Source organism: Crotalus tigris, unplaced genomic scaffold, assembly GCF_016545835.1.
Source record: "Crotalus tigris isolate CLP2741 ecotype Arizona unplaced genomic scaffold, ASM1654583v1 scf7180000023718.2468807, whole genome shotgun sequence".
NCBI classification, from domain to species: domain Eukaryota; kingdom Metazoa; phylum Chordata; class Lepidosauria; order Squamata; family Viperidae; genus Crotalus; species Crotalus tigris.
This window is the reverse complement of record NW_024100137.1, coordinates 479932-502882: the sequence shown is the minus strand read 5'-3', so window position 1 is coordinate 502882 and position 22951 is coordinate 479932. Positions and strand designations below refer to the sequence as shown.

At 36.7% G+C, this 22951-nt stretch overlaps 1 protein-coding gene across 1 annotated transcript in view; it reads right to left on the bottom strand.

Annotated features, from left to right (window-relative positions):
* COL24A1 (collagen type XXIV alpha 1 chain) overlaps positions 1–22951 on the bottom strand; it is a 143682-nt gene that overhangs the window by 26684 nt on the left and 94047 nt on the right. The window contains exons 34-46 of the mRNA XM_039321005.1: positions 22347–22400; positions 22042–22095; positions 20229–20282; positions 17411–17464; positions 14607–14714; positions 9598–9651; positions 8160–8267; positions 6625–6678; positions 5096–5149; positions 3338–3394; positions 2553–2606; positions 1512–1565; positions 1328–1381 (exon numbers count right to left, since the gene is read on the bottom strand). Of these exons, the coding sequence (XP_039176939.1) occupies positions 1328–1381; positions 1512–1565; positions 2553–2606; positions 3338–3394; positions 5096–5149; positions 6625–6678; positions 8160–8267; positions 9598–9651; positions 14607–14714; positions 17411–17464; positions 20229–20282; positions 22042–22095; positions 22347–22400 (813 nt within the window). The remainder of the gene's footprint in view (positions 1–1327; positions 1382–1511; positions 1566–2552; positions 2607–3337; positions 3395–5095; positions 5150–6624; positions 6679–8159; positions 8268–9597; positions 9652–14606; positions 14715–17410; positions 17465–20228; positions 20283–22041; positions 22096–22346; positions 22401–22951) is intronic.

The following is a 22951-nucleotide window of genomic DNA, read 5'->3' as shown; positions in this document are numbered from 1 at the left end:
AGTAAACTAAAAGATCTGCTTAGGAATCAGAGTTTTCTTTTGTAGTACTTTGCCCTATATAGATCTGGCTTCTAGTAGATTCTATCTAGTAGATTTCCTTCTTTTTAAGAGAACAAATTATCCAGGAAAACAAGAAAGTTGCTACCTTCATTATCCACTTCGAATCTTCCAAATGTGAAACTAGACAAGAAATTATCCAGAGCTACTGATGTTGTTCATTCTGAGCAGGCTTATCCTTGGGCAACAAATAGGAAATTTCATGCTGTCATTAAGTTTTGAATTGCCTCTAATAGAGGGAGGTTTAGATATGGATCATATCCAATCTACTAGCTAATTCCTATTTGGAATATTTTTGGTTTTATTACAAAAGAGGCAGGTACAACAATAAATTTCTATGTTGTGCTACTGAAGTGGCATGTTTTATTATTTATAGTTATTTTATTTGCATTATCTTTTTCCACGTTATTTTTTTCATTCTGTTTTACTACTTTGCCCTGCTGTAACTTTTATATGTAAGCTAAATTTCTTCCTCCTTTTTCTATTCTTTCTTTCATCTACACTTCCATTCTTCCATTTTGCTTTTGTTCTTGCTTTAGCTACACTGGAATACCAACACCTGCTAATCTGTATCAACACTGGTTTGGTCTTCTTTGACTCCACCACCCCCTCCTATGATAGCCCAGTGGTTAGAATGCAGTATTGCAGGCCAATTCTGTTGACTGCCAGCAGTTCGGCAGTTCAAGTCTCACCAGCTGAAGGTTGACTCGGTCTTCCATCCTTCAAAGGTGAGTAAAATGAAGACCCAGATTGTTGGGGGCAATATGCTGACTCTGTAAACTGCTTAGAAAGGGCTGTAAAGCACTGTGAAGTGGTATATAAGTCTAAGTGCTATTGCTATACACCCAATTCCTAGGCAGTTCCTTCCTAGATGGCTTTTGCTGGTTCTAAATCAGGTATAACTGATATTAGTGTTCAGGCTGAGGTAGTTTGAAAGCAGGGGTGGAGGCAGTTCTCTAGGCAAGTGGCATCTGTTCTGTTTATCCACTCACAGGGATTCATGGAGGTAACTTGGATACATAGGGAAATGAATATATGCAAGTCATGAGAACTTTATGCAAATGATGCCAGAACTCATTCTTGTCATTTTGACGTAACCGTGGCTTATTATGGATGTAGCTGCACCCAGTAGCTTCAGCAATACTCTTTATATCACCCCAAGTTCTACAAAACAGCAACTATGGCCAAAACAAAATGTTTCTAGACTTTAAAGCACTGAATAACTTTGTTTTGAATTTTTTCCCTAAAAAATTTCCCACTTTCTACTTACTCGAGATCCTCTTTCTCCTTTTAGCCCTTGCTCTCCCTGTTCGCCTGGTTCACCCTTTGGGAAAAGAAAACAGTAATGTAGATAATGTTTGTATGATAACAAACTGAGACTAAATGAAGATTTTCTATACTTATTTTGAAAATATATATATGCAGAATTACAATGTACTGTGCTAGAGACTTACTGGTGGCCCTTGTTGTCCAACAGCACCTCTAAGTCCTGGGAGTCCGGGGTGACCCTAGAAACAAGAGAACCTATTCTTGATAAGGAAGTTTCCATTTCTTTCAAAAGTGTAAATTCTAAAATGCTAAGTCACGCTTTAATTAACTGATGTTACTATGGTGTAAAGAAGCAGCATCTCATCTCAGATATATCTATGTTGTAAGAGGAGGGTGGCAGAAGTAATCAAAAGGCAAACAACACCATTCAAAGTGGGTGTTATTACGAATACACATACACATACACATATGTATACACAAAGACATTTGTTTACATTTTAGCAGACAAAACATTAGTGTCTCTTATTTCAATATAGTCTTTAAAATCTTGTATGCCATTTTGCTTGTTGATAAGTCTAAAATCTATTCTTCTAGATCAGGGGTCCTAACCCTCGGTCTGTGGACCGGTTCCGGGCCACGGCATGCCAGCAACTGGTCCATAGAAACAAGCAAAGCCCCATCCATGGGATGCAGGCAGCACACAAAACCATGCACTCTCCGGTCCGTGGAAAAACCTTTCTCCACAGAACCGGTCCGTGGTGCCCAAAAGGTTGGGGACCTCTGTTCTAGATGTCTTGTGATATCTGCAAGATCTTGCTGCTTTTATTAAATGGATAGAACCCACTTTGCAGCATATGCTCTGCCCTCTTTTGCTATGAGGGTGATGTGAAAAACCAAGCCTTTTTCTAGTCCAAGTTCTGTATGACACCAATACAAATATGATATTGGCTATCAAAAGAAAAACAAAGAAGCTTTAACTTTATTTCCCAGGTCCCAAATCTTTTTATTTAGTTTCAAAGTGCTCATTTTGATAAATTGATCCTGAATTCTGTTTAAGGTTTAGTTTTTATGTACGATTAGTTGCTATGTTCTCCATTTTTTTTTTCAATAATCAATGGTGGTCCTGGATTTATTTTTAAGAGGTATTCCGATAAGTGTAAGACGGAGTCATGTTGTGGTAAGTTCACTACAAGTAACATGCATATAAACAGCAAAATAAGTTTTACCATGTAACCTATGTCACCAGGTTCTCCTCTCTCTCCCCGTTCACCAGTAGGACCCTAGAGAAATAACCATAAAGAATCCAGACTGTTTAAAATTTCATTTGAAATACAGTTACTGCATTTTTTTTTTTACCAAATAGCATATCTCTGGGAGAAAAGGAAAGAAAAACAAGATGTTAGCAAATTCCAAAACACTGCAAAGCATCACTGAAATTTAATTTGTTATTAGTTCTACAGAACTGAAAGAATATATAACCGCAAGAGTTAAAGTGCTGTCTAAAAATGCTTAGCTTTCGAATCTTTCTTGCTCAAACTTAAACATTTCAAACTGAAAATTAGATTTTACAGTAGATGCTAGAACGTTTAAGGAAATGAGTACTCCTAATAGTTTGGATTTATGTAGAATGTTAAATCAGCTAAAGTGAGTCACATTATTTCATATAATATATTTTTACTGTCTAACATCCTTATATACAGCGTAATATTATCTGCATACAAATGAATGGCCAGAACCTTTAATGGATTAATTAAATCCATTCATACATTTACTAGTTCCTATATCAGTGAGATAGCTCCTATCTCCTCAGTGTTTTCCTTTATTATTTGTAGTGCAGATCAACACAGTGCATTAACTAATATTACTACTAACCTCTAGCCCATAGTCTAAGAACCATGGGCTGTATCAATAGGGTGTGGTACACATGCAACCATGCACATGCATATTTTAAAAGAAATTGTATCTGTTTATACAATGTTGACTGTAATTTTCTGGCTAAAGAAAGACCTACTGGTTCACCTAGGGGCCCAGGTGGTCCTAGCATTGAGCTGTCTTCCCCAGGGTAACCCTATAAAGAAAATAAAACCAATTGTTTATTGGTCACGAAATCTATTTTCTTATATAAAATACATAAATTATACATACTTTGCTTCTTTAGTATATGTGTGTCATATACATACTAACACAAAATATTGTTCAATTTATATAATGGATTGAGTTTGTGACAGCAATCTGTAAAATAATGATTTCACAACTTTTTTTTTAAAGAACTATGAAGTAACACATTCAGTTACCTACAAAACAATTATACGCATTATCTATTTGAAAGTAAATCCAATTAATATTGATGAAACTTACTCTCAATAGCATAGAATATACACATTCTAATTTTTAATTTTTTTAAATATTTTTTAAAATTCTGATACAGAAAAGACCTATTTATTATATTAATAAAAAAAGCTATAGCTTTGTTTTCTATCATTGATTAAATGTATTTTGTAAAGTCATAATTGTCTTCTACAGATACAAATATTTTCATCAACAGTTGCTTTAGTTAGCTAAATGCTAGCTTTGAGTCTGCAATACTAAATCTTTGTAAGCAGAAAAACCAGGCTTTTGATTCAGAATTCCATATGTTTTCCACGTAAAGCTGCATTATCATTAATGTCAATGTGAGATGGTAAATTTATAGGTACACCCTTTCAAAAAGCCACATTCTTTGAAGTTATATGTTCTCTTTTAATGTGGAAATTTTCTCAAAGATCCACAGAAATTTATGAAGTTTTTAAAAAGGTCGGAGTTCCATATGCAACTTGGAAATATTATGCCAGCAAGCAGGGTGATCGAAATTTGCAGAAGACAAATAATGGAAACACCAGGATCAATTTTAAAAGACTTGGGGGCTTTAAAACTCTAAATTATTCGGACCAGAGTATCTGAAGATTACTGGGAACTATATGAAAGATAGTTCCCAGTAATCAAATTTAGAAACTGTATGAACTGGTAATTGAAGCAGATGTCAGGATGATAGGTATTACAAAATTGCTCACAAATTCTTACTCTAGAAAATACAAAATTCTCTGCCTTTCAAAGAATTCTTAAGACAATTTTTATTTTAATTTATATGTTATTGTTGTTGCTCTTCATTCACAGCAGCTCTTCATTTCAAAGAGAAAATTATGTAAATTGTGTGAAGTTTTTATATCATGGATCTAACTGAATTTTCTAAATACTACCTTGTGAGTGCAATATGGTCTAAAAGATAATTGAACTGTTATAAGGTACTATGTTTCTGATTTATAGACCTAGTTTGATGTGGTGGTTAAGGCATTGGGCTAAAAACGGAGAAACCTAATCCTGCCTTGGGCATGGAGCCGGATAGGTGACCTTGTGCCAGTCACTTTCTCTCAGAAAAGGAGTCTTAAAAATGACTAATCATTTCTGAAAAATCCTGCAGGGACTTGTCCAGTCTCTGACAAATAAGCAACAATCTATTCACCCTTCAATTGTACACCCTCCTAAGACTCCACTAGGTTTGCATGGACAGTAGCTACAGCATATAAAGTGATAGCTTTAGACTTCCAATAAATGCTATGATACCTGCTGTAGTAGATGATTAAATGATTAAATTTATCAAATTCTTCAGTTTATGTTTTTAATGAAATGAGAAAAATTAAAGCTCATGCAACATGCAGACAAAATCTGTGAATCTTCATGGTTGCTAGCCAGCAGAAATTTGTCAATAAATGCAACACTTTCATCTCCTTACTTTCTCTCCTTTGGGTCCTGGAGGGCCAAGTGCTCCCATCGGACCTTGGTGACCCTAAGAAAAATATATGTCATGCAATATCTGCAGTTAAAAAAACACAAGTAACAAAAATTCTTTTCTGCATAGAGTGATAAAAAATCCATGCTTTGTATAATCAGAGTCACCTTGTGACGAGATGGGAGGCAAATAAATTTAATAAATAAAATAAATCTACCGGGACAGATTTTTTCAAGGCTGATGGAAATTGAGCAATTGGCATAAAATTACTGATGTTTAACTGTTATATTTATCTATTTATCCAATTTATATAGCCACCTATCTCACAAAACAAGCTGTCAAGGTTCTGACGGACAGAGACAAATAAAGCAGAACTCCGAGGCTTGCAAATTCCTCAAAGAACATGTTTATTAGTTACAAAATATCAGCATGTCAAAAGTGAAGCCATAGTCTGAAGACACACGTAACAATTCTCCAATATAAAGTTAAGAAATCCCACCCCTAAGGCTATACAAGCAAATATGTTCCCAAATACATCTTCTTGGCAGGCTTTTCACAAAACGCCCAGCTTGCAGTCTCGGGAGCAGCCGATGACCTTGGTTCCCATGGGATAAAAGTTTATTTAGACTAGAGAAGCATCTGGCAAACCCTCCTCCCTCCATTCTAGGTGTCAACTGAAAATGAGTAGGAAAAATGGCTGCAGCCATGCTTATTTTTAGAGTTGACACAAGCGATTTTGGGGGGTGTACAACAAAACTAAATAGTCAATAAATACTTAAACTATCATAATTATTAAAACATTAAAAGCATAAAAGGACTATAAAAACAGCAAGAAGAAATAGCAGAAAAAGGGATGTTAATAATTACAGAGACACCTAACTAGTTCATCCATTCCTTGGATGTCCCAGGCCTGCTGGCCTAACCAGGACTTAAGGGATTTTTGGAAACTCGGAAGAAATGAGGCCACTCCTACCTCAGTGGAGAGAAATTCCACAGCATGGATGCCACAGCAGAAAAGCCCCACCACCTAGGGCCTGCCAAATCTAATTCCCTTGCCGATGCTGATAAGGGTTTAAAAATTTTTTTAAACCCTTATCAGCATCGGCAAGGGAATATTCTGAAAAATTGTATGACGATTTCCACAGCTGTTTTCAAATGGATAACTGTAGAAAGCCAAAGATGCTTTTAAAAAGTAATGGCCAGATGCTTTTAAAATGTAATGGCCAGCAATCACAACAAAATATGGAATCAATAAACAATAGCCAATTGCTGGCCATCAACACATCAATCAACCAACAGGAAGGCACCACATAAATACGGCTCACAGAATAACCAAAGCGTATATTCCTATAGAAAGAAATTCCCTGAAGATGGGCTCCAGCACAAGTCCGAAAACTTGGAAGCCTAGTCCCGATGACAGACCCAGATCTTGCAACATTATCCCAGGACATGTATATTTGCTTTCATTCATTACATAACAATCATAAAATTAATGGATAGGCCCATGAACCCATTTCAGAAATGTATCATACCCTATAACCTGGAATTCCTGGTTTTCCTGCTGATCCCATTGCTCCTAAATGTCCCTGCACAAGGAGAAGTAGCAATTAACACATTTTAATACTTTAATAATTTCATTAGCCAAGCTATCAGTTCACATAGTACTTCTAATTGGAAATATTCACAAAGCATGGAAATAGAGAGAATTAAGCAAATTACCTACTGGAATTAATACATTTGAAATAAGCTTAATCCTAGTTAAAACCATAAGAATACTTTTTAAAAAAGTAATACTAAACAGACTTGTAATATAGTAAATAAATATAACTGAATCAGATTATAAAAAATACAAGGTGGAAATCTGATGGTCTTGTCTCTTAAAAAGTACATAAAATAATGTAAACATATAAAAAATGTGCTATAGAACACAAACATTCAATTTCCGGATACAATATTTCAAATATAAACAATGCTGATACATAAGCATAAATGAAGCATATATAATAAATTAGCCCAGTAAAATATATGTCTGCCTTGAAATATGTCATTTCACAGTGTACCTGTGAAAAATAATTCTGATATGACATGACCATAACGGAACCTGCCCATTATGATCATGACTGTCATAAAGCAGGTCAACGCATGACCAATCTGATTTTATGATCTTTTTCTTTGTAGCAGGCATTAAGCGATTCACCACAGTCCTTAAATCTACAATGATTAAGTGAACATTGTGGCTATTAAGTGAACCCATATTTTCTATGGGGTATGAAAACTGGAAGTAAATGCTGCTTCTCGGCAAAAACATAAACCATGTGACTGCAGGATGCTGCAAACAGACATAAAAAAAGCCATCCAGAGTCACTCTGGATAGTGAGATGGGTGGCATATACATTTAATAAATAAATAAAATTAATAAATAAATGTGGTGAGTTGCCGAATGCCCAAAATGCATGGATGTGACTGTGGGGGGGAGAGGCAGTTGCAACGTTGGAACCAGGTCATATGATTCTTTTTGGGAGAGGTTCATCTTAACTTTGACTGGTGGCTAAGTGAACAGTTGTAAGTTGAGGACTACTTGTATGCCAACCGTGGCTTCTTAAGAGAAAATCAAATATAATATAAATAGAATGGATAAATAGATGAATGAATCTGCCTTATAGAGATATATATTTTCTATTTAGGCTGATGGAAAAAAGCAACTGAACTAATTAATGAACGGGACTTGTTTGCATGGAAAGTAGGTAATGCCTCTCAGCTCTTGCTTTTTAAATAAATAGTACTGATAACAGTATAGATTTTGAAAATAGCTTCTATATAATAACAGAAAAACTGTTACTTAAAAATAAGTCACTCAACATTCTCACTCCTTTTGTCTACATATCACAAAAGGTGATTGACAGGGTTAACCTGTTAACTCTGTATGATGATTTATTATGGATGCTGTGAATTTTAGACAATTCACAAATCCGGACAAATCAATCAGCTTTAAATAAGCTCTTCACCTGCAACAAAATTCATATAAAACTACAGAGGATTATAAAGCTTAAATTAATGCTATACCAACCACTGGTCCTCTAGTTCCTCTTGAACCCTTTGGTCCAATTTCACCAAGCTTGCCAGGTTCACCCATAGCTCCGATTTCTCCTGGGAAACCATGTTGACCCTTTTCCCCCTATTTGGGTGGAGAATAAAACATTACACCAATTGAAAATCACACTGGAAAGCCAATATAGGTATAGGTAGTTACTATGATCACAACTGGGACCAGAATCCAGCAAGTGGGACATCACATGACTGGTTTGCTCAATGGCTGCAATCTTGGCACTTAAGGTTGTGGGTGATCTTGTGGGTTATTAAGTGCAGAGAGAACCAGGTAAAGAGCGTTGGCTGCCTTAAGGAGGTGGAGTAGGCCCTGGGAGGCCTGATGCAAGCCATGCACAAGTGTTTCCACTCAGAAACTGAAAATCCTTCATGTGCAAGCAGGCAGGCAAGATTTCAGCTCTGTGCAAGCAAGCAAGAAGATTTCAGCTCCACACAAGCAGGCAAGAAGCTGAAAAGCTTCAGCAGGCAGTTCTCTCCTCCAATTCCCAGAGATGAGAGGGAGTGTTCTTGACAGCAGCAACAGAGCTTGCACTCTTCCTTACCAACTTCCCATTGACTTTCTATGGAAGCCAGCAGAGAAGACTACAAATGGTGAACACATGATTGCAGGATGCTTGACTAGTCATAAGTGAAAACAGGTTTTCAAGCATCCACATCAGGATCACTAGGTCATTGGGGGGGGGGGTGTTGATGCAATGTTTTGCAATGGCCAGAAGTGCTTTGCTAGTTGCAAAGCACCCTCTCTGAGGACATCATTAATTTTCAACTGTTGTTAAGAGAACAATTTAAGTTAAGGACTATCTGTAATGCCAAACATTATTTGTTATTCTATTCTTAAAATTGAACAGCGGGGTGGCCTAGTGGTGAAGACGCCTGCCTTCCACTCAGAAGGTTGAGAGTTCAAACCTAGGTAGTAGCAAATAGTTTTCTTTCAGGGCGCAAAGAGAAAATATCTGCTGTGAACTCCATGAAGGCATCAGGAAGGACATCTGGCCAGTAAATGCTCAGCTCCATTCACATGCCCCAACTCTTCCCCAAATTAAGGGAAAAGAAAAAAAATCTATTCTTAAAACTATCACTTTTTTCTTTTTACAACCCTGTAATCCCTTATTTCAGGGTAGAATTGAAGCGACAGTACGGAGCTGAGCATTTACTGGTCAGATGCCTTTCCTGATGCCTACGTGGAATTCTTAGAAGGATCTCTGCACCCTGAAAGAAAAGCCTCCGCCACTACCTAAAATTGAATTCTCAACCTTTTGAATGGAAGGTGAGTGTCTTCACCACTAGGCCACCATGCCACTCTATTGTTAAAAAGAGCAGTATTTTATTAATATTGAATCCTTAATGAAAAATAATTTGTTTTCTGTCCAAATTCAAAATAAAAGAGGAAGACCACTTACCTTTTTTCCTGAACGACCTCTTTGACCTGGACTTCCTTGATTTCCTTCAGGACCCTACAGTAGTTAAAATAAAGAGAGATAAATCTGGGACCACATTTGTAGATTTAAAGATGAAGAGTTATAAAATCCACTCACTTGGTCTTGCCAGGTTTTCCATGAATAACTTTATCCAGCAGTTTTGTGTATACATTAAATAGGAGTGGTGAGAGTGGTGAGCCTTGAAACGCCCCCCCCCCCCAGGAGAGGCCTTTCCCCCACCCACACAAACTGGAAGGAGTCTCAGAAAAAAGGCAACAACCACTGCAGAACAGCGCTGCCCATTCCAAGCACCCAAAGCCAGTCCAGAAGGTTATCATGGTCAATGGTATCAAAAGCTACTGAGAGATCTTAGAACGGCAGAGATTGATGCATCAGCCTTCTCTTAAGTCTTTCGTCGATAAGTGCAACTATGCAGTATCAATATATTAACTCAGCTACAATCCTGACTGGAAAGTGTCCAGATAATTCCCTTCCTTTTGGGCTGCCAGAAACTGTCCACTTACCATTTCCTTCATGTCCCTGGGCTGTAAAGGACTAGGTGAGGGAAAACAATATGAATCTGAAAACAGGAAACTATTACTTATTCAGGTGAGCAGGATTTGGGAGATATCACTTATCTGAATGGGGTAACTCTTGTTCTAATAGATCAGGTTCATACCTTGGGAGGTCTCCAAGACATTGGTGTGAGAGAAGCTTATCTTTTACTGATAAGCCAAATGTGTCCACGGCTAGAACAAAGAGACCTAGTGTTGGTGATTGAGCCACTTTTGGTGGAATTCCCTTGAAGACAATTTGGAAAGTAGAATCGGTGGTGAGCAGTGCTTCAGAAAGTGTTGCATCATCTCCGTATTGGAAGTTTTCTAGGCTCAGTCCAAGCTACTTACCGTGGGTTATAAAGTCCTATGCAACTCTGTCCAAATTATTTGCAGTAGCACCAATTCCACTCAGTTCACCTTTTTTCCCACCTTTACTATCTACTATTTTTTCCCCACCTTTACTTTTTTCCTCACCTTTACTAGATAGCACTACTATCTAGTGCTGAAGCAGTGTTGGAAAGGTTTAGAAACATTTCTTTTTATCCAGACTATTTAAATTCCTTTTCAAAGCTAGAGTTTTAGTTATTTTTATTCTGACTGATCATTTGTAGTTGGGTAAATGAAGAATATTTTTAAACATGTGCCCACATAAGTACACAGATACCAGATTGATTTACTTATCTTTCCCACTGAAACAATACAAAGTAGTCTTTGAAGCAGCAAATGGCTATTGTCTTTCTGCATTTCCAAAAATCCAGTAAAACTGATCTTCCTCAATGCCAAACAGTTACGCCTAAAACTGGATCCATACTTCCTGGATAAATATATTCATAATTGTCTACCCTTTCCCAACCATATGGCAGGATCCACACAGTAAAAGAACCACCAAAAATCTCGTATTTCATCTTTGGGATTTTTTAATGTTATGTTGATGATTTTACAATAACATGCAATTCAAACTGTACTCTTTTTTTCACCCACGCTACCAGATTTTCATGACCATACATAATTTTGTATCAGATAGAAACTGATGACTGCCATGTTACAAAAAACAAATACTGCAGCAAATAATAATAGAAAAATGTTTCCAGCAGATACATTTTCCTAAACAATTAATGCCTGACTCAGAGTTGATAGTTGCTTCGCAAGAAAACTCTGCTATTGAGCTTCCTTGCTACAATAAATAAATAAACAACAAAAAAATATTCAGCTGGATAAGCTGGGTTTTTTTTTTTTTAGTTTTTCTCTGCAATAGTTTGTTCAAAGCAAGCACAGCAAAATGTTTCTGGTTTTTATTAAACTCTGTCATGTCCTGAGATACCAGCCAAATTTACTGACAAACTAGATGAGGTACCACTTCAACAGTTACATATCAGATGTTTGTTAAAAATCAAATGGAAAATACAGGATTGTTTCCTGGATCACAACTTTGTCTTGTTAAGTACAGTATGTGGGAGGGGGAAAACATACAGTGGTCCCATTCAACTGCTTTGTCCCCAAATGCAAGCAAACAGCACAAGTCATCTATAGAGAGTTCCTGACTGATGATCCTAATAGAACCTGGAATTTCATGATGATCATAAATCAAGGCATCCACGGGACCGACCCAATTTTAAAACATTTTTTGCAACAGTCGTTAAATGAATGTGGCGGTTGTTAAGTGAATGGGGTGGTCATTAAGCGAGTGTTGCATTGTCTGCAATGGACAGCTTTTGTTGGAAACAGAAAGTAAATGCTGGTTAAAAAAACATATGCTACAAACAACAGTAAATGCAGGCCAGTTACCGACCACACAAAATGCAATCATGTGACACGGGGGGGGGGAGAGAGAGCAACTTCAAATCCTAGTTGTTAATGCTTTTATTGGGGGGGGGGCTGTTTCCATCATAACTTTAAACATTTGTTAACCTGGTCATAAGCTGAGGACTATCTGTCTGAAAGCTCCAGCACAGGTTACCTACTATCTGAATCTACATCTAGGTTGCCTCCTCATCCAACAATTCCAACATTTTTAAGCCACTGATAACCATTTCTAATTGTTTACCTAGTGTTTCATTTAATTTGACCCTAAATCTATTTATTTTGTTATATCCTGGCTTTCCTCCAAATTAGGAAGAAACAGCAGCTGGCCCAAAGACACTCATGACTTCCATGGCTAAGAATGGACTTAAACCTGTTTCCAAGGTATAATTTTTATCACACATTATGTTTATAACAGATTGGTATTTGGGAAATAGTGGAATAGCATGGACCAGCTCTGAGAAACTAACACCAAAAGACAAATCAAGGAGACAATTTTTGCGGATAAAAATGACTCCTTAAACCAGACATGTCAAACACAAGGCCCGGGGGCCAGATGTGGCCCGAGAAGTGGTTTCATGTGGCCCGCGAAGCCATCCTGGAAACAGTGAGGGAACAGCCCCCACTGCCTTGGCCCTGGCTGGCCGGCCGGGAGCCAATGTACAATTTTGTGGTGGCCATCTATACTGAAATGCATTCAATCTTAGCTCCACAAGGCCATCTGGAAACAGCAAGTAACCAGCTCCTGCTGTGTCACCCCTGCCCCCTGGGTGCATGATGGGGAGGTGTCACTCTTTATGAGGAATGAAGAAATGGACCATGCCTTGGCGCTTGCCCCATTCCCACCCCCTTCTGCCAGAGACCCTCAAATCTGTCCTACTCCTGCCCAGGCCCCCACAGGCACCCTTGACGAGAAAGATGTAGAGCTGGCCACGCCCTCCTAGTAGGCCACACCCACTCTATCCACACCCACCCAGTAGACCACACCCACCCTGGCCACACATCTGCCCCCCCCCGAGGGCAACCGCAATGCTGATGCGGCCCTCAATGAAATTGAGTTTGACACCCCTGCCTTAAACCAGCCATATTCTTTATTATGGAAAGTTTTATTTTGAAAATTAATTATCTTAGATAGTGGGGGGGGGGTTTGTCTTGCACATAATTGTAAGAACTGATCCATTATAATGTGTGTGTTTGTGTATATATCTTTTCTCATATCACTACTGTTCATATTTAATTTTAAAAGAAGCATTTTTTTAAAAGAAGCATTTTTTTAAAAAAAGAATTGTTGCCTCTCTTACTATGTTTTCTATTTTCCACACATCCTGTGTCTGGTTTTTAATTATTTCCTGATAGTTTTTCGTCTTAAGGATGAGATATAAATGTTTTAAACCAATGAACCAATCAATAATATTTCACAAAAATTAGAAATGGCCAATAGTTGATACAGTTTTTAGACAGAATGTTTATTTGTAATCACTCTGACTTTTTTTTCTTTATAATAGAAAACATACGGTGTACTTATGCATCAAGTTATGTAACATACTACAGTGATGACATAATCGCTAATGTTTCTTACATAAAGAAAACTCCTTATTGTGAAGGACAAAAAAAATTGTCTGGAGGAGATGTGATAAAACAATCATTTGAAGATTTCTTTAAAACCTTTTAAAGCCCTGCTTAAAGTTTTGAAGCCTAACACGTGATATGCCTGCCTTCATCTCATTCCATGCATATATTGAGTGTGATGGATTCATAGTATCTTATCTTATCTCAATCAAAAATGCAAAATCAAGAAAACTGGAATAATAAAATGAATGCTCCTGTTTTATATCTCAAGTCTTATATGACCTATATAAGTGTTGAAAATAATCTATTCCATGTTGTTATTACTATGCCAGAAAATAAAATTAATCATTGCTGTTTGAAGAGAGAACCCCATCCAAAGACAGAGTTCAACTGGAATCTGCAATTTGTTTTATAACATTAGTCATGCCCTTCAAAGCTATTAAAGACAATTTCATTTGTATTAACAGGGGTGGCCTTTATATAATTGTAAAAAGTTTCAAATATCTTTTTCATTATCTTTTGTTATTTTCTATTATTTAGATCAGCGGTTCTCAACTGTGGGTCGTGACCCCATTTGGGGTCGAACAACCATTTCACGCGATCCGCCATTTTTTTCATCAGCCGGCGCAGGGGGGTGCCGCCGCGCATGTGTGCCGCGCAGGGGGCGGCGCATAGGGGCGTGCCGCACAGGGGGTGGCGCATGGGGGTGCTGCGCATGCGCGCCACGCAGGGGGGGGGCGCATGCGTGCCGTGCCGCCTGCTTATGACCGGGGTTGCCGTATAAAAAGGTTGAGAACCACTGATTTAGATCATGACATTTATTTTTCGAATTTCATTCTTCCAGGTAATGCTGCAACTCTGACAGTGACTGTATTGTATGATATATTCCTACAAGTATTATGCCATCAATTTAGCAGCCCAGTTGATTTCACAGCTCATGAAAAGTGTAGTTTTATTTTATGAACCTTTGGGACACAGTTGGGTAAAATATTACAGCTAAGATTCTTTAGAACTACTGGGTTTATATTTTTGTAAAATCTATAGAAAATATCTGAATTTACTTACTGGAATGCCTCTGATTCCAGGTTCACCTGGAGGGCCAATAAGCCCTGGAATTCCAATTTTTCCTTTTTCACCATCTTCTCCAGGAAGGCCAGGGTCTCCTAAACTGCCCTAAAGCACAGATATAAATAAAAAGCATCAAGTAGGATGGCATTAAATTACTGGACATTATTCAAACAAAGGCTTGGTAAAATGTTTTCTTCAGGTAGGTCTAGAATAGGGATACGTATGAATAACAAGTATGACATCAAGAACGTCATCTGCATGTGATATATCTGCAAAATGTATTTCAGTTTTGCTGTATCTTTCATTGTAAAAGCCTTTTTTCCTCATATACTTCAAAACTGTCACTAAATAGCTCATCTGCACATAAACAGCTCAGGTAACTTAAAATGTTACGGAAGAAATAGTTGCAATGCCATTACCTCTTATGTGGCAGAGGTTTAATAATGTTAGGGATGGAAATGCAATACAAACAAGTAATGGAGTTTGCAGGAAGCTAAAGGATAAATTAAAATAAAAGCTGAAAGGAATGTACAAGTGACGGAAACATGCTGCTCTGCCTTTCCTTTTCTTTCAATAACAAGGTAGAAGCAGAGTGCACAACTTAATGCTGGCTGGTGGATCACATTGGGCCTTGCAGGTTCTGCTGAGGGTCATTTTAAACAGCTTTTAATTTAATTTTTAATGTTATTTTAAGGCCATGATTTTTTAAATTATTATTCGGTAGAATTTTGGTAATAGCAAAATCACGTTCAATTAAATAAAATCAAAAAGAGAAAAGGGTTTTTTTTTGTCCTTTTTAATAGGTGGAAGAGCAGAAAATAAGTTATTACAACAGGTGAGTTTCGGGGACTTTTTATGCTTTTTTGGGATCTGGCGAGTTGTTGGAAACAAGTATCTTCTGGAAATACCATCTAGTCTGGATTTGAAAAGAGGTTCTGGAAGTCTATTATCTGTCAAAATAAAGACAGGGCACTGCTGTGGAATGTTATCTTTAACCCAGTGTTTCTCAAACTCAGCCACTTGAAAATATGCAGACTTCAACTCCCAGAATTCCCCAGCCAGCAATGTTGGCTGGGGAGTTCTGGGAATTGAAGTCTGCACATTTTCAAGTGACCGAGGTTGAGAAACACTGATTTAACTCCTTACTGCTGTAACAATCTGGTTATATAAGGGACAAGCCTTCCTTAAGTTTATTTCCCCTTTACCTGTTAAAATAGTCTTTTGAACAGTCATCTGTATATTCACATGTAGGATTTCTCCCACCTGTAAAGAGGTCTTTTAACCTTGAACCCTACCTACCAACTCTAGGGCAGAGGTGTCATCTTGAATTAAGACAAGAAGATTCAGGTCACAGTGTTTCTCAACCTTGACAATTTTAAGGCATGTGGACTTGAAGTTGAAGTCCACATGCCTTAAAATTGTCAAGGTTGAGAAACACTGATTCAGGAGAACATGAACAGCCGATTCATGCATAAAGCCTGCTCATTCCTTCATAAAAACTGCTAAAAAAAATCAGGATGTTTCATAAGACATCAAGGATTATAATTCACTATTCCTAAACAACAAAGTTCAGTTTAAAGCTGGATTCATTATCTAAGTTTGCTTTAATAAAAAAAAAAACCCATGTACTTCTATCTATGGGCAACTTGCAAAGTTTAACTGTCATGGAGATTTTTACCTACTCATATGAGAAAGGAAATCAAATTAAAATAAGTTTATGAAAAGAGCACATAAAATATATACTATTTCACTTGGAAATATAGGAAGATACTGTCTACAAATCAAATTATTGCTTCAGAATTGTGAGAAAGGAAACCAAGGAGGATAATGATGCTGTTTATATTCTGGTTTATTAACCACAAGTCATAGTTTCAAATGTTTTATGAATATAAAGTTTAGATTGAAGGAATAAAACCCTGAACCGAAAGTTGTCTTTTAATAAAGTGGAATAATACAGTTAAATCAAAGTGGAATAGTCCATGGAATAGTCTTTGAACTATAAGAAGATATTGTCAGTGGAAATGATTGGACATTCACTATTGCTCATGATAGAACCCAGACTTTGCATTTAGAAGAAATATGATTCTCTTTAGTAACTCAGAGCTTGAAAAATTCTGCCTGAAAACCTGGAGAGATGCTATTAATTGTTAACAAAACTGAAACAATAATTTGATCTGTACACAATATCTTCCTATGTTTCCAAGTGAGGAAAAATATTTTTTCATAAACTTACTTTAATTTGCTTCCAGGTATTCTGTATGAACAAGACACGTCTTTATCTTTTTATGATAGGTTCCAGCACTAGTCTGGGCTCAGAAACTGAATAGGGTTGGGTCTAGTTATCAGCTGGATGGGAGATCATTAGGAAATGCCGGAGCCATAAGATAGATTAGGAAGTTCAAAAACATCTTGAAGGAACAGTGACAAATCATTTTGCTATGGCGGAATAGAAAATTGTTGCATTTTTGTCCAAGTAGGAACTGAGTTCAATTTGAGAGTGTCTTTCTACGAGAACTGTAATATCAATAAATCCATAGACTGTTTGAAATATATTCCACACTGTGAGGGAGGAGAGCATGAGGATTCTTAAGCAGAATTAGTACTAAGAGATCAATTGAGTACCTTTTGCTTCTGTTTTTTTTCTAGCAAATGCAGCTTCTCTTATGCAATCAGAACATGCAACGCCAGTGCAGCAGAACTGTTAAGCACTGACTTTAAAAAATAATTTAAATTTAGGAATCACATAATAAAATGCAACATTTTTCTCATGTAAGTGTAAATTCTGATTTTTAAAAAAGTACCTTTGATCCATCTTTTCCTTGAACACCATCTTCTCCTGGTGGTCCTCGAATACCCTAGGTTTCAGAAGAAATATATCAAAATGTTATTACTACCAAAAATCTTGTATATTCAAAACCCAAGCAACAGTACATTATCTCAGCAAAACAGCGAATAGATCAGATTAAAAGAGTCAAGGATACAACAGTTTTTATCAGTGGTGCTTCAAAACACATACAGGACCAGTACACAAGGCCTTGCTGACTAAGAGCAGATATTGTTATTGTCAGTTTTGTCTTTTTTTTTTTAATCCTTGGCCTCTCTGGCCTTTCCAAATATACAGAAATGCTGAAATCCATGCATTTGAAATGATTCATGATTAACTTTATTCTTAATTTAAATGTGATCCTGTTTTAATACTGAAGGACACAGCAGTTGTCACAAACAAGAAGTTGTCTGAAAGTAATATAAAACAAGCTGCACTGAACAAATAACCAGAATGAACGCTGCGTGTCAGGGAGATGTAGAATTAAGCTTCCTGATATTGGAGTGAAGGGAAGTACAGGAAGATAAACGGGAAGATCAACTTTTAAAGAAGGGCTTAACAGGCACTAAATAAATGGTGCATTTCTGTAGCACTGCCTCATACTTTTAAATGCATTTGACTTTAAAGCAGTGGTTCTCAACCTTTTTAATGCCGCGACCCCCAACCGGTCGTAAGTCGAGGACTACTCAACCGGTCGTAAGTCGAGGACTACTCAACTGGTGCAGCACCGTTTGCAGAATGGGACTTTTGGCGGGCTCAGCAGGGCAGAGACAGCCTGGACAATTCCTATTGGCTTTTGAAAGCCAATAGAATTAGACTCTATTCAAGAGAGTCTATTCTATTGGCTTTCAAAAGCCAATAGAATAAAAGGGAGTAGCACAGCTAAGGAAAAGGGGGAAAAAATGGCGGACTGCGTTGTTTGGTGACCCCCGTGAAATGGTCGTTCGACCCAAATGGGGTCCCGACCCACAAGTTGAGAACCACTGCTTTAAAGGGAGTATCTTCACTGGCAAGCAGAATATTCCTTTCACTAATGCTAAACAGTTTAGCATTCTGGAGTGGATTAGTTTTTATGACAATAAATGACAGCCTTTTATATTTTATATGTTTTTAGTATGTTTTAGAAGAAACATGATAATATTTTTATGGAACCTAAGACTATAAACATGAATGTCTCTCTCTCATATATTCATATATAAGATATACTCAATATCTCTCTTAGTTGGCTTCTATAATTCTTGCAATGGGTAGTTGTTATATAGTACCTGTAAACTCAGTTCACATTAGAATATCATATTATTGTCCTCACTAAAAATGTAATTGCTTTGTCCTTCTGAAAAAGATAACAGATTAATACACTAAACATTTTGAAGTAAAGATTCAGGAGCTTGCAATCACTTGGGATTTAAATCTGAAGTTTTGAGATGTTCTAGATAAAATGGTTATGGAATTGGATGCTTACCCATTCACAACATCATTGCCATAGTTATGTAATTATTTAGAAACCACCAATTTATCAGACTGTTATCTGTTATCATCCTCTTGAAGGATGATCTGTTCTACTCTTGCTTACCTTCCAATTTTCTGGGCAGATAGCATATTTCAAAATAAAATATTCTTCCTAATATTACATCCAAATGAGCAAACACAATTTTCCAATTGGCAATTGTTATTTGACTTTGTATAGGAATACATATGCATGCTATGAAAAACTTATTACAAAAATATAAATAAGATAGCTGCCAACCCCAAGTAATCTAGGCTACCTCTGGGTTACTGCTTGAATTAGTGTTCTGACTTCAAGTTGTGATCTATTCTTTGAGTATTACTGATTTCCTCAGTAATTGCAAATGTATATGCAGAACAGTTACAGACTGTTACAGGAAGTTGATTATAATGTTCAACATGAAAAATTTACTTCAGAAAAAAATATGCTGCATCTCTTGTAATTCAGATTATATTGATCTATTGTCATTTTATATCTATAACAGACCTAGGTGCTTTTGTTTCAGAGTGAAAGACACAAAATAATAGAAGCTACAAGATGGCAGATTTTGATTGATTGTTATGAGAGAAAAAGTCATTTCTGGCAGCAATAGCAATCCAATAGTGGGACCAATTAACCAGAGAAGTGATCATCTCCCTTTCATGAATGAGTTTAAATCATAGTTAGTTAGCTAGAAACTTGGAGTACTTTAACTTAGCTTGAATACTAAGTTAAAGAATCCTGTCCAACTCTTTGATTCTACATTAATAGAAGTTTACGAATCTTTAAGTTATGTAATTAAAAACATATTCTGTCTAATGAAAAGCAGTGCTAGGGGTGACAGGATAGCAGTGTTCTAATATTTGAGGGGCTGCCACAAAGCACCTGAAGACAAAACAAGGAACAATGGATGGAAACTAATCAAGGAGAAAACCAAGCTAGAACTAAGAAATTTCCTGATAATGAAAACAATCAACCAATGAAACGGTTTGAGTCCAGAAGTTGTGGGTGCGCTACGACAGGAAATTTTTAAGAAGAGATTGGATAGCCATTTGTCTGAAATGGTATAGGGTCTCCTGCTTGAACAGGAAGTTGCATTAGAAGACCTCCAAGGTCCCTTCCAACTTAGTTATTCTGTTATTTTTTCTTTCTATACCTTTACAAATTTCTTTAATCAAATGTGATGCTGATATTTTCCAGGTATAGCAAAGACATTTTTTCGTCTCTCATCTGCTTTCCTAATTTACATAGCATTCCCAATATAATTTTGTCCCTAGTAACAAAATATGCTACAATATTCAGTACTTACTCTTACACCTTGTTCACCTGGTGCTCCAATATTGCCAATTGGTCCAGAATCTCCCTGTCACATGCAATAGAAATACATCAGACAGAGTGATCAACATATTCTGATATTCTGCTCAACAGAGCAAAACACTAAGTTTGCTACAATAGATATATAAAGTTTGCTCTTTATAAAACAAACTCATTTCTCAAGCATGAACTGGTCTTTATATTTTTCATCACAAATAAACTGCAAATAGAAAGGCAGATATGTTACAAGTATAATAATGCATAGTTTTCTGCAAATACAAATGCCAACTATATTCTTAACTAAGCCAAACACATTCTAGTCAATCACATAATTATATAATATGAGCTTCTCTACACAGCCCTACGGGCTAATTAACATAGCAGAGTTGAAATGAATGCTTACATAGTGGCATTGTATTCCTTGATGACTGAACTCTATGTTTACAAAGATGAAGCAATGAGAGGAACAAGAACATTTGCTAGTTCCTGAAGACCAATACTTGGATCCTTCCTTCCTTCCTTCCTTCCAACCAAAGCTTGGAGTGCCTATCCTAATTCCAGAAAGACTGACTCTAGCTACACTCCATTCGTTGACTGGAAGAAGCTCGGAGGGCTTGAGTAGTGGGCAGCTATGAGTGTGATTTAAAAAAGACTTGGACTTTTTTTCTCTAAATCCATATTTTCCGATTTCACCAGGCTTCCTGTATATCTGTACCTGTCTAAATGTGACTCCTATGATGGGTCTTTGGTCTTCATTATTCAAATTAGGTAACATCATCAATGCACCAATGACCCATACCTTATTTTAGATTCCATTTCCCCGTCCCTGTTTATAACCTTATTTATTCTACGGATAGGATAGGAATTTGAAAATGTTGTAACCTGGTTCCACATGTTGCGATCTGCATTAAAAATAGCTAAATTTAACCATAGAGTATTTTTTTAAAGGCTTAAATTCTCCTGGGTTGTTTTTTTGTTTTTGTTTTTGTTTGATATGAGCAACAGTTCACTTTTAGGATAGATCTCCTATATGCACATAGACAGAATCTTGTTTGATGTTTATAAAACCTTTTGCTGAAATTAGGATTGTTTCTTAATGCATGTTTCATTATAATTAACATTTAATGCAATTCAAAATGTATATTCTGATGCTGGCAATTATGTTTAGTATGCTGGCAATTATGTTTAGTATAAGTATTTCTGTTATTTATTATTATGATTTATTATTATTACACATTCCATCTCCCTACCACATTCCCAATTCTCTCTTTGTTGGGAAACTACGAGCTAAGCTGGAAGGAGGGGTCAAGTGGGGGTCTAGCTTGGAGTCATTGCACAGCTGCAAAAGGCATAAGCTTGAACCCCTTGAACTTCCAGGATACATGAAGTTTTATCTGGTCGTTCCTAGAGAAGGCAAGCAATCTATGAGATTCTTGTTATATAGGTGGTGGATAATAAAGTTATTGACTATAGCTATTCATGACTGGCTCTGATTGCTTGCACCTGACAATATCAATTCTACTAATACAGAATATTAGCCTTTTTGTTTTCTTTTCAGGAAAACTTCTAACTGGTACATAGGCTCACCTAATTTATAACATTTGTCATGATTCATACATGAAGGATACTGTAATGACAACAGCACCGAACGTTGGACCAATTTAACTGAAATGTCACAGCCAGTTTCTAGTGGAAATAATATTTCATGTATAGAGACATGAAATATCCCAAATATATGTATAGAAAAATAATTGTCTGTTTTCTTCATCATTCAAACTGCACCCCAACAAAATTACTCCAACAATCACCTTTGTGCCTGGTTCTCCATTTGGTCCTGGCTCTCCCTCTGGGCCAGGTGATCCCTATATTGAAAACATAAATGAAGTTATCCATTGTCCAGCACTAAATGCTTTCCAATATGATGAAACTCACTAGGAAGTTCACAGGACTTTTTAAAAAAAATTTATTGGTGTGATTAATGAGATACTTGTGGTATAATATCTTATTCTGCTATGGTGCAATATCCAATTTTTAAAGACCTCTATACTTTTTATATGAAGCAGGATCTTTCAGTTTTGCTTGCCTATATAATTTGGTGAAGTAAAGGACTTACCTCAAAGCCAGCTTCACCTACAGGACCAGCATCACCTTGTTCTCCCCTTGGTCCCTGATATCAAACAAAAATTATGTGAGCATTACATTCTTATTATGGGGAAAAAACACTTTTACACCTATATTTATAACATCAGCAATTTTTTGAAGCATTTTTCTCACAGCTGGATATTTCCTTTATTCAGATTCCGTTAGCTTCTGAGAGTAGAATAATTTAATATGGTCCGTACTCTTAAAGAGGATTTGCTGCAACAGTCCAATCATCATCATGCAATGGAATATTTATCAAGGCTTCTTATTAGACGTAACATTACATTTGAACCCTCAAAACATGTTGCTCCATATGTGCTCACATCACAGATTGAGAGATATGACATAACTGTATTACAGAGAAGAATGTAGCTGTATACATGTGAAAGCTCTACTCTCACATAACTCAGTCTGTCTGCGTATCTCTATGATGTAGGGCTTAAATTCGAGGCTTTCCTCCTGTCTTCTTCCTGCAGATTGGGTGGTATCCATTCAGTGATGATTTCATAATTTTATATCATCTGCACCTTGTCTTGCCAACTTCCTTCATTCTTTACACCATTCATAGAAAGGATA